At 46.1% G+C, this 12,122-nt stretch overlaps 1 protein-coding gene across 2 annotated transcripts in view; it reads right to left on the bottom strand.

Moving 5' to 3' along the window:
- The window catches only part of LOC137412890 (calcineurin-binding protein cabin-1), a 180,766-nt gene that overhangs the window by 153,635 nt on the left and 15,009 nt on the right, over window positions 1–12,122 (bottom strand). The window contains exons 9-10 of one of the 2 annotated variants that reach the window (XM_068098225.2): window positions 6,138–6,303; window positions 4,701–4,751 (exon numbers count right to left, since the gene is read on the bottom strand). In XM_068098225.2, coding sequence (XP_067954326.2) covers window positions 4,701–4,751; window positions 6,138–6,303 — 217 coding nt within the window. The remainder of the gene's footprint in view (window positions 1–4,700; window positions 4,752–6,137; window positions 6,304–12,122) is intronic. The other variant, XM_068098230.2, reaches the window with a different exon arrangement.

The following is a 12,122-nucleotide window of genomic DNA, read 5'->3' as shown; positions in this document are numbered from 1 at the left end:
TGTCTGAAAGGCCCAGATAATATGGAAGCACAGCACACAGTCATGTCAAACTCATAAATTTCGTCACGTGTTTTATTTATTTAGTACTAGCAAAGGTACCAGGGCATTGCCGGGCAATGCAGAGTTGCTTAGCTGACGGAAATATTAAAAGAGGGAGGCAAGTGAGGGGGTGGGTAGGGTGGGGGAGGGCGGGAAGTGGGGAAGGGGGTTCACAACAAAGACGTCAGTGTACGAGCAATACATGTGGTAATAACGATGAAATTAATAATAACTGCATCCTGGAGATGCAGCCTTACTTGTTAATACAAGTAATACTTGTAATACTTGTTAATACTTGTTGACCTTTTGCCCTGTTCAAGTGACTCGTGGTTGTCCATCAAGGCCCTCTCCCCGTTGGTATTTTTGTGAATATAAGATTGTTCTTCACGGTTCTGAAGATCAATATGTTTAAACTTTCCCCTGCAATGTTTTATTCAGTGGTATATTACAACACACTGTTTTTCTTCCTATTTAAAAGGCTCCTTTCAATTTCCTCCTCAACTCATTCCATTTCAAAAAAATATTCAATCTCTTAGAATTCTTTCTCACTACATGCTCTAAATTCTCATTCATTCCACCCCTCCTCCATCGTTCTTAAACGGATCACGAACTTGAAAATCACAACAAACCCAATTTGTTATAAATGTTCATCTTTCATGAATCATCCACTTTCTAAACTCCCCCCTTGCCCCTCCCCTCCAAATCTCCCCCCTTGCCCCTTCCCTCCAAATATCCCCCCTTGCCCCTCCCCTCCTAAACTCCCCCCTTGCCCCTCCCCTGCTAAACTCCCCCTTGCCCTTCCCCTCCTAATCTGACCCCCCAACCCCTCCCCTTCAAATCTCCCCCCCCCCCCAAATTCTCACTCCTCCCACCTCCTTCTCAAAGCTGCCTCCTCCCCACTTTGTCTCCCTTCTATCTCATACCTCCACCTCCCCCAAGCTTCTACTTTCCTCTGCCCCCCCTCAAACAACTCCTCACTGTGCCTCATCACATCACCATCAAACCTTTCGCCCTCCTCATCCTTCCCTTTCTTGTATCTCTTCTGTAATCTGACACACTATCAACTGCTCTCCCTACCTCCCCTTCTCATCCTTCATCTGACCCTACCCCTCCCCTGTCCTGCACCTGATGCTCCCCCTCTCTCCTCATTAACGGTATGGACCTCAAACATCCAGGGCCTTCGCTCAAACCTGATTGATCTCTCCATTCAGGTTGCTTCTGACAATCCAGACTTGATCTGCTTAACAGAAACTTTCCTCCTTCAAGATGTCTCTGATTCCGTAATATATCTCTTCCTGGGTACTCCCTCCTCCGGTATGATAGACCTGAGCCTCGTCCTAATGGTGGGGTGGCTATCTTTATCAAAAACTCTCTTCCTCACTCTCCTTGCACTGCCCTCTCTCCACCCCACCCCCAGGAGTACCTCTGGCTACGGCTTCCTCTCTACTCCCACCTTTTGTTCATATGTGTTCTGTAACGTCCTCCAAACAGTGATGACTCCATTTACATTTCGCTGTCGGTCAACATGGACCAACTTCTATCAACTCATCCAAACCCTCTCTTCCTCATATGTGGCGACTTCAACTGTCATCATGCCAGCTGGCTGGGTGTGGGTTCATCTCTCACCAGCCATGGCACCTCAGCAAAGGACTTCTGCGACTCATTGGGACTGACACAATCTGTCAATTTCCCGACCCGGATCTCAGTCAATGGAGTATCTTCTCTTCTGGACTTGGTTATGACTAACTTCCCTGCAAATGTCTGCAGCTCTTCTTCTGCTCTAATCGGTTCTTCTGATCATGTGCTTGTTAAAGTGGACATCTCTCTGGCCATTCTCAGAGAGCCTCCTCAGCGCCGACGAGTCTGGCATTTCACTCAAGCTGAAAGGCACGGTCTGCAAGCAGCCATCAATCATCTGGACTGGTCTCCCATCTCTACTGCCTCTGACATCAATTCTTCCTGGGAATTCTTCCAAAGCAAACTGCTCTCTCATGCACAGATTTATCCCATCTCGTCTTCAGTCGTCTTACCCTTCCTCCCGTCCATGGTACACTGAATCTTGTGGTGAGGCAGTTGCCCTGAAACAACTTGCCTTTGCCTCTTGGAAGGCAAATCCAACTGAAGGCAATCTCAGTTCCTTCTACCAAGCTCGGAACAAGTGTGTGTCTACTGTCTACCCTCAGGAGTGCCAGAGAGCACAATCTCTCCACACTCAAGATTGAACTCTCAAACCTGTCTCCTTCCTCCAAATCCTGGTGGCGTCTGGTCAAATCCGTTTCTGGTGTTTGTTCCCCCTCCATCCCCTCCCTTACCTCAAACGGCTACACAGTTGACACCGCACGTGACAAAGCCGAATTCCTCAGCTCTGTGTTTGCCTCAAAATCTTGTGTCCCAAACCCATCTCTCTCTGTTCCCACCTTTCCCAGTCGAGCCCAACTGCTCCGGGACTCTGTGTCCTTCTCTCCTGACAAGGTGGAGAAGTTTTTGTCAAACCTCGACTCTGATTCTGCAACTGGACCAGACGGCATCAGCCCACGGGTCCTAAAATCCTGCTCTGCCTCTCTATCTCACCCTCTCTCTGTTCTTTTCACCCTCTCTTTTGCTTAAGGTCATCTGCCAGCATCTTGGAAATCAGCAAACATTACCGCTTTACACAAAAAGATGCAAAAACACATCCTTGCAACTGCAGACCAATCAGCCTGCTCCCAATTATCAGCAAATCCATCATTGCTTTGGATATCAAATCCTTCCTCTTCTCCAATGGCTTGATCTCAGATCTCATATTTGGATTCAGACCAGGTCATTCTACTCTGGACATGTTGCTTCTGCTGTCGCAACAATGGATGGAGGTCCTCAAGGCCAAACAGGAAATCAGAGCCGTCTCACTTGACATATCACGTGCCTTCGATACGGTCAGGCACCCCGCTCTGCTCACCAAACTCTCCTCCTATGGTATGCATGGAAATCTCCACTCATGGCTTGCGGACTTCCTCTCTGGTCATAGGCAACGTGTGGCCCTGAATGGATTTCTCTCATTTCCCCTTCCTGTTCTGTCTGGAGTTCCGCAAGGTAGTGTTCCGGGCCCTGTGCTATTTCTGGTCTTCATCAATGATCTCTCCGACTCTCTGGAAAATCCTCCCTATCTCTTTGCTGATGACTCCACTATCTGCCGCTCCATTCCTCATCCCTCAGATCGGCAGTCTGCAGCCTCCTCACTCGCTGCAGACCTGGAAAAAATCACAGACTGCTCAAACAATTGGAACATGTCTTTCGATCCTAACAAATCTCACACTCTTACAATGTCTCTCCGAAAGGACCGACTGGAAAACCCTCCCATCTACTTTCTCAACAATCCTCTCCAAGAAGTTCTGTCGCTCAAGCTTTTGGGTCTCACTATCTGCCATGATCTTTCTTGGGAAAACCACATTTCCAAGCTGGCCTCCAAAGCGAGTCGCCGACTAGGCATCCTTCGTCCTGCGAAGTCCTTTCTTGGCACACCTGAGATCCTCACCACAGACAAGGCTTTCATCCGCAGCTCAATGGAATACTGTTCCCCCTTCTGGGCTGGTGCTCCTGCCTCACACCTAGCTCGGCTTCATGCTGTTGAAACCAAAGCTTTCAGAATCATTGGAATCTCCTGCGATAAAGCTAACTCCGAGGGCCTTTCACTCACTCACTGCAGGCAGGTTGGTGGTCTTTCTGTCTTCTACCGACTCCTCTCCGGCCTTGCTCCCCCAGCTCTCTCTGTGCTCTGTCCCCCCAATATTCCTTCAGGTCGCACAAGATCTGCCTGCAACCCTCTTATGGTTAAACTGCCAAAATCTAGGCTCTCTGCTCACCTTCACTCTTTCATTCCCCTTTTCTCCCGCCTCTGGAACAAACTCCCCCACTCCCTTCAATCCCACTCCTCCCTCCAGGTCTTTAAAACAGCTGTTCACCACCATCTCTTATCTTCCCCCATCCAAAACCTTGATCTTTTCTACCCCTGCTAATTCACCAACAGATACACTTTTTTTTTTGGAAATTCCAACTTCTTTCCTGGAAGTCCTTGCAGTGTTCATATGTTTTATACCTCTCCCACCTCCCCCCAAGCCCTCCCCCTCCCACATTTCTCCCGATGTCCCTGCTCTCAAATGTTGTGTTTGTGTCCTTCCCCCTCTCTCCCCATCTTGTCTACCGCTCCCCTTATTTTTGTGTTTTATGTGTCGGTTTGACTTTTTGTGTGATTAATGTTAGCTCTGTCACGAGCCTCGATCTTGTATACAGAAAAAAAAAAAAAAAAAAAAAAAAAAAAAAAACTTGTCCTTGACACTAAGACAGGAGCAAGGATGCAAGGTTCGGTATTTAACACAAGGACAAGAAACGCAGTAAATTACATAGTGTCTGTCACCACCAACCCTGCATTGTTGGCATTCGTCGTTTGGCATTGCCACTCACATTAACCTGCAAAACATAACACTCCCCATACCCTCAACCAATAATTTGGTGTCATATTTTAAATAGGAGTGATTACTGAAGAGAAAAAAGCAGAAATCTGCAAATTGAGAAAATTCTGGCACGTCTGTGAGGAACACTTTAAAAAAGTGAAAAACCCACCACCACCACCAAAGAAACTGTGCTAAGAAACTCAGGAAAAGACAGAAATCTGATAAGTCAGGTACCCCATACGTTGCCAGCAAATTTTCACCTCCACTTCACCATCAACTAGCACCCTGCAAGGAATGAAGAATAATAATAATACAGAAGGAGAAGGAAAACAAAATGAGCTTGAGAGAGAATCGCAGCAGACGGGTCATGGGCGGAGAGAGAAAGAGAGAGAGAAAGAGAGGGCGAACAGCCAGAGCAGGAGAGCAACAACATTATAGAGAACCAACAGAAAGAGGGCCATGGCAGGAGAGAGAACCAGTGGCAGGAGCACCACGGCACAAGAAAAAAACAGCGGCAGGAGCGCCAGGGCACGAGAGAGAACTGGCAGCAGATAAGTCACGGCATGGGAGAGAATCAATGGCAGAAGGGCCATGGCATGGGAGAGAAATGGCAGCAGAAGGGCCACGACACGAGAGAGAACAGATGGCAGGGTGGCCATGGCACGACAGAGAACCTGCAGCAGAAGGGCCACAACATGAGAGAAAATTGGTGGCAGGGGGGCCACGGCACAAGAGAGAATCAGTGGCAGGAGGATCACAGCACGTGGAGAACCGGCGGAAGGAGAATCAAGGCATGAGAGAGAACCAGCGGCAGGAGGCACGAGAGAGAACCGGCGGCAGATGAGTCACGGCACAGGAGACAACAAATGGCAGAAGGGCCATGGCATGGGAGAGAACTGGCAGCAGAAGGGCCACGACACGAGAGACATATAGAGGCTGGAGGGCCAAGGCACGAAAGACAACTGGCGGAAGGAAGTCCACAGATCAATAGAGAACCGGCGGCAGGAAGACCACAGCATGAGAGAACTGCTGGAAGCAAGACGACAGCTCAACAGAGAACCAGTGAAAGAAGGCCCACGGCATAAAAGAGAACCTGCAGCAGGAAAACCACGGCATGAGAAAGAACTACTGGCAGGAGAATCACGGCATAAGAGAGAACCGGTGGCAGGAGGGCCATGGCACGAGAGAGAACCGGCGGCAGGAGGGGCATGTCATGAGAGAGAACCGGCGGCTGGAGGGCTACGGCATGAGAGAGAACTGGCGTAAAGAAGGACGGCCACTGCCCAATGGAGAACTAGCGACAGGAGGGCCTTGACACGAAAGAGAACAGGTGGTGTGAGGGACATGGCACGAGATAATCGACGGCAGGAGGGCCATGGCACAAGAGAGAACCGGCGGGCAGGAGGGCCAGAGCACGAGAGAGAATCATTGGCAGGTGCGCCATGGCACGAGAGAGAACCGACGGCAGGAGGGCCAAAGAAGAAAATAATAAATGTGAAAAAGGTCAAGTGAGAAAACAGTTGGCGAATAAGTCAGCAAGGGAGGGAATCAGCAGTCGACGGGCAAGCAATGAAGAGAAGCAAGGGCTGACAAGAACAGGAGTGTAGGCTAGCCAGGGGTCATGTAATAGCCATCAACCAACGGACCAGGTCAGAGAAAGCAAGCGCTTACCGTGATGGAAGAAACTTCAGCAACAACTCATGTACATCCACACGACCCTCTTTTTTGCCACGTGTGTTCCGTACACGAGCTGAACGCCGCTTTGCTGCTTCCCCTGCCTCCTCAGCAACAATTCGCTTTCGCTTTGCTCCACGTCGTGCTCGCTCCAAGTTTACATCTTCCAAGAAAAATAGAAAGAAATATAAACCAAATGTATTGAACAGACAGATATTAAATTGAGAAAGCTTGAACAGATATCTGCAGACAGACAAAACGCATTAAATGTGTGTTTCCCAATCACACTGCTCATCTTTTAAGAGTGCTTTAAATATGCGTTACCCAATCAGCCCATTACGGGATTTTGTCGCAGGTTTTGACCACAGTGTGGTCGTTCTTGTTATAAAATGTTTTTTTCTGACTTGGTTAACTATTTTTTCAGAAAGCTACATTGGCCATATTCTATGAGAGTATAAAACCAACCCGTGCTTTGTCATGCCAACGTGACATTTTCGCTTTGGTGTATTTTTGTGGTGTATCGATTTTTAAATCCGATTTAAAAAAAATTGTTGTGGTGTGGGTGCAATACCCAAGAAAGAATGTCGCTTCCTTCCGATGGAATCATTGCAATTGCTTCAACAGTTATTGTGCTAAGCACAATGACATTTATCAACAAATCTGTCGATGAACACATAGCTATTTTGCGATCTCTCGATCTGGTACTTTAGCGATGTATTTTGACGCATTTTTCATTCTCGTTAGGTATGAAAACGAAAATAAAAGATATGGCTTTTAAATGCTTATGACATCACTCTATTGTAATTATTTAGCACTAGGGCATGCCCGTACTATATCTATATCTAAAATTATATCCCCCCCTCTATTTACATGAAATGGTTTGGTCCATGAAATGTTTTGGTCCATTCGCAACGCCAAAGCGAACGGCGAACGCTTTACATGAAATGGTTTGGTGCATGAAATGTTTTGGTCCATTCGCAACGCCAAAGCGAACGGCGAACGGCTTGCGAGTACAGTGACAATCCCCCCGGGGTTTTTATTAGTTTTAAAACGGAGCTTGGCAACCGCTGGCGTTCTTTAGCCGGCAGCTTCGCCCGCCCGAACGCCGTTACAGTACCTTCGACCGCGAGTTGCTCGGACTTCACTTGGCGGTCAGGCACTTCCGCCATCTGCTCGTGCGAGTACAGTGACAATCCCCCCCCCCCCCCCCCCTCTATTTACATGAAATGGTTTTTATTAGTTTTAAAACATAGTTTAACGCCAACATAGCGCCAACATAGTTTGCAAACGTGAAATAAATGAATACGCTCTCAAATGTGCCATCCGAGGCAGAGTGTGTCCGCCACGTTCGGCACACGCGATAGTTCGCTGCTCTCTGATTGGTTGAATCGTTTTTTGGACATAGCTCGGTAAGTAATTGTCCGATTAATATGAAACCTTGAAAAGGCACATCCTCGGGTCCCCAGCAATATACCTGGCAAGTTAAAAGTATATCGGACCCGTGGTTGTCGAGAAACAGCGGTCACAGACAAACAAACAAACGTACAAACGTACAAACGTACAAACGTACAAACGTACAAACGTACAAACAAACACACAGAGATTACTGGAATTATAGATAGATAACATTTGGTACACATTTGAATAGGCGGCCATTTTTTCACCTAACATCTCTCCATACATATGGAGTACGATTGTACTCCATGATAAAAGAAAAGCTAATAAGTGTTTATGTTGTTGATACCACCTTGTTGGTACAGGGCTTTACCACTATCTATACAAGTTTATTTCCACATATCAAGAATCACATTCTAAAATATGACACATGTTAGAGCGGATACCTCAAACAGGCTGAACAGTTTACATTTTGTTTCCCACTGATAGGCCGGATCTGCATCCCGACCTTAAACAAAATCTAATCAGCTTGCTCTTGTTCCAAATTTTGTCACAACACGTCCATAACGTTTTTAATATCTCTGCTAAACATGGTTTTTGGCCCGATCTCTCAATGGAGAAGAATTGCATAGAAAACTAAAAAAAGACTGTGCCCGGATTTGGATCGGGATCTTCACCAAAATCAAATAAATTAGTCCTTGGCACGCTCTCTACCTGTCCATCAGGTTTTGTCCAATTTCGTCCATAACTTTTTGAGTTATGGTTTGTCGACCTAGGCCTCACGCCTTCACGGTAAAAAGCCAATGTACAGAATGCTGCCATTGGTCCTTCCCCCCTCCCACTACCTATCTCTGGCATAGTTGTAGAGTCAGTGGATCACTTCACCTACCTGGGCTCCAACATTCATTCATCTGGATATTGCAGCCCTGATGTGTGTAGACGAATTGGCATGGCTGATTTTGTCATGGCGCAACTAGACGCTGTCTGGAAACAGCAACGTCTTAGTTTACCATCGAAGTTCTGTATTTACAGAACATGAGTCCTTCCTGTGCTACTCTATGGTTGTGAGACATGGACACTTTTGAAAAAGGACCAATACATCATACAAGCTTTTCATATGCGATGTCAACGCCACATCCTTGGGGTTCGATGGTATGACCGAGTCTCAAACATGACCATTTGTGAGATCACTAGATTCGGCCCGATCACACTCGATATTGCAAGATGACACTACTCCCAATTTAGAAACATCTGCCGCCTCAGTGACCATGTACGAGCTCATATATCCCTGGAATTGGCACAAATCTTTACCATGGTCACTGACCCAATCCAACCTGGCGCCGTCCTCGAGGATGCCCAAGACTGTCTTGGTTACACCAGTGTGCCAAGAGATTGGCCTTAGCTCACGTGAATGTTGGCAGACGGTGGAAGACCGACAGTTATGGGGGTCGCTACATCTCTTAGTCGGGCATGCAGCGTAGTGGTAGTGGTAGTGGTGGTAGTGGTGGTGGTGGTGGTGGTGGTGGTAGTGGTAGTGGTAGTGGTAGTATTTTTTAATCAAATTTGTTTGACCAACACTTTCATTAATAAAATGTCTGGGAATTAGACGTAAAAACAAAGAAAGCAAAAATTGACTATTGTTACGGATTCGTCACTTCCGTTGTGGTGGCTTTCATCCACTTGAGACATTTCTGGTTCCATGTATTATTATTATTGTTGTTCGAGGGAAATAGCAATTATTATTGTCAAAAGGTAAAAGGAATGTTTTAAAAATGAAACCGGATCGGGAACCAGAAGACAAAGAAGAAGAAGAGAAAAAAGGGTGGAGCGAATGAGTCGGACAAGAAAGCCGAGTTGCTCCGGGTTCTAAAGCGAATGTTGGCGAGCCAGAGTCACGAGCGAACTTTCGGGTTTCCGGGAGAGGAAATCCTACGACGGAGTTGTCATCGCTGTGACCGGTCAACCTGCATGTCAGGTTTTGCGATCGATTCAGGAGAGAATCATCGCCGTGCCGTGCGCCACGAGACCGGGTCGTCGGCCATTTTGACTCACGCAGGATTTGTGCTTCGCTCGCGGTTTCGTTTCTTTTCGACAAATCTCACCGCATTCAGACGTCGATCTGGGGCGTGTGTGCGACGTGGATTTTTGAAGGCTAATTCGTCCATACCCGAGGGTGTGATCTCGTGGTCGCCTGTAAGGCGCCTTTGGATTTCCCAGTCGCCTTGAGGGCGCCTTTGTACAGCTTCGGCTGTGTGACTGCCCTGGCCATCCGCACGGGATTCTGGTCGTTTGGACATCGTTCTAGCGATCGCTGGAGCGAATCAACTTCGCCTTGGAGCCGGGAATAAGAGACATTGGGGAATGTTCTTGTTACACTCACTTGGAGCACAGTGAGTTATATATTGCAAAACTGATGGTACCATCAAAGGACATATTGATTGTACTTTTGAATACTATTGTTGTTGTACCGTTATTCTTGTGTGATCTCAATACAATATTTGTTTGTGAGTAACAATTGGGGTGGCTTCTCCATTGATCTTTGACACACAAAATAACACATTTTCTGGCCGTGACTCCTCTCGGGGCTCGTAGGTACACCGTGACCAGGGGGTTGGGGAGGAGCACGTAACACTATAGCATTCCAAAAACTGCATTTTTCTCATTTGTAAATTTATTATGGTTTGTCTACACATAAAAAGAGTTCATAATTTAAATTAAACTTCATTGCTTTTGTTGTCATTCAATAACTTAGTTATCCATTACCCCTGATAACATTCCTCCTTAGCTAGCTTTGGTGTACTCCTGATAATTTAAAGTCTAGTCGGCAAGCAGGCAAGAACAGTGCAGCACATAGCCGAATCCCAAACACAGTCCAAAACTATGCCGGTCATAAATAAATTTAATTTGACCCTAATCAGGCATACTCGAATAAAGCACAAGAAATATATCAGCAGATAGACACTCGACTTAGGGAGCAATTGTTCAATTAAAAAATAGAACAGATGGGACGAGAAAATGAAAACGGAACAGATCCTTGGGACTGTAGCTCAAACCCTTGGATTGAGTATGTATCGTATTTAAATAAAACAGTAAAGCATACACGTGCCTTTATCATGGTTCTCCTGGAAGACAATAGCCGCCATGAGATTGACCTAACAGGATCGCTTCATCTAACGTACCTTTCACTTGATAGCAGCACGGGAAATTACGGTAATTGCTGAAACATGTGGGCTAACGCTTCTGATTGGACACATTGACCTCTGGAACTCGTCAAAATGACAATGAAAGGGGGGTGACGGAGAATTAATATTGGGAAAAGGGAAATTGTGGATTATTGTCGAATACATTTTGATGGAGCGTTCAGGCAAATCGTATAACTGGAGCACTTTTCCAGAATTTTTTCTTTGTTTAAAAATTGCCCGTCTAACATGGAAACTTGATGGGTAAAAAAAAACAGCGACCGGCACCTAAATACCAACGGTCATGAGCATCAGTGGATAACACTCGTTTATGCCGAATAGAGTAGAACACAAATTATAAGCAATGTCGATCCATCTGTCCACTCCAATGTCAACACAGGCTCGGAACATGCACACCACTGGTGTTCCCACAATCCCTAGTGACAAAATGGCTGTCAAAGACATAGTTTCGCCGATGTGCATTAATTGAATTCCTTGTGAAGGAGAACTCAGCTGCAGATATATATGGCGATTAAATCAGGTGTATGGAGATGCCTGCATGGGTGATGGCAGTGTCAGAAGGTGGGTGAAACACTTCAGACAGAAACCTGGACATCGCCGATCAGCCACGCTGTGTTTGGCCAAGAAGTGCCACGACTGAATGCAATGAGTGGAAAGTTGAAGCGCTCATCGGTGAGGACCAAAGGGTGATTGTTAGGGAGATTGCAGCACAGCTTGGCATAGGACACCATTGCGTACAGGAGATGATAGCAACCTTGAGATATCGGAAAGTTTGTTCCAGTTGGGTTCCAAATTTGCTTACGGAGACACACAAAAAACACATGCATGGATGCGTCATCACAGTTGCTTAAACGACCTGCTGCCAAGGGCGATGACTACTTGTTCCGTATTGTGAATTAAATGAAAGAGCGATGAAAGATGGTTCCACCACTTCGACAAAAAACCCATTTACCTCCCATATTTAAATAAGACCGAAAGTCTAACAGCAGCGTAGCCGGGCTTGTAAAATATTAAAAACCACAAACACATATAATTAGCTTTTTAAACAGTCGCTATTGCTGTTTATAACATTAAACAAAGAAATTTGGAGGAATCCCGACATCCGTGAGGTACGTTTTACTTCTAGAACTGAGGGAAGATCTACTGTAATCTATATACCCCACAAGGATTGGGTTAATAACGTTATAAAAAAACTGAGGCTAATTCCTTACTTGCGCGGTTGTTAGTACCGTACACCGCTTACCATTGATTCATGAACCATACACCGCTTCAATCCACTAACTTTGTATTCACAACATTGGGATTAAAGTGTTATGGTCATATTTACTATATTATTATTGTTACTATTACCAAAATTATACAACTGAAACGATACACTACTGTATTA

Source organism: Myxine glutinosa, chromosome 1 (assembly GCF_964187855.1).
Source record: "Myxine glutinosa chromosome 1, kmMyxGlut1.1, whole genome shotgun sequence".
NCBI lineage: Eukaryota > Metazoa > Chordata > Myxini > Myxiniformes > Myxinidae > Myxine > Myxine glutinosa.
Note: the sequence above shows the minus strand (reverse complement) of the source record. Positions and strands in the feature narration are given on the sequence as shown.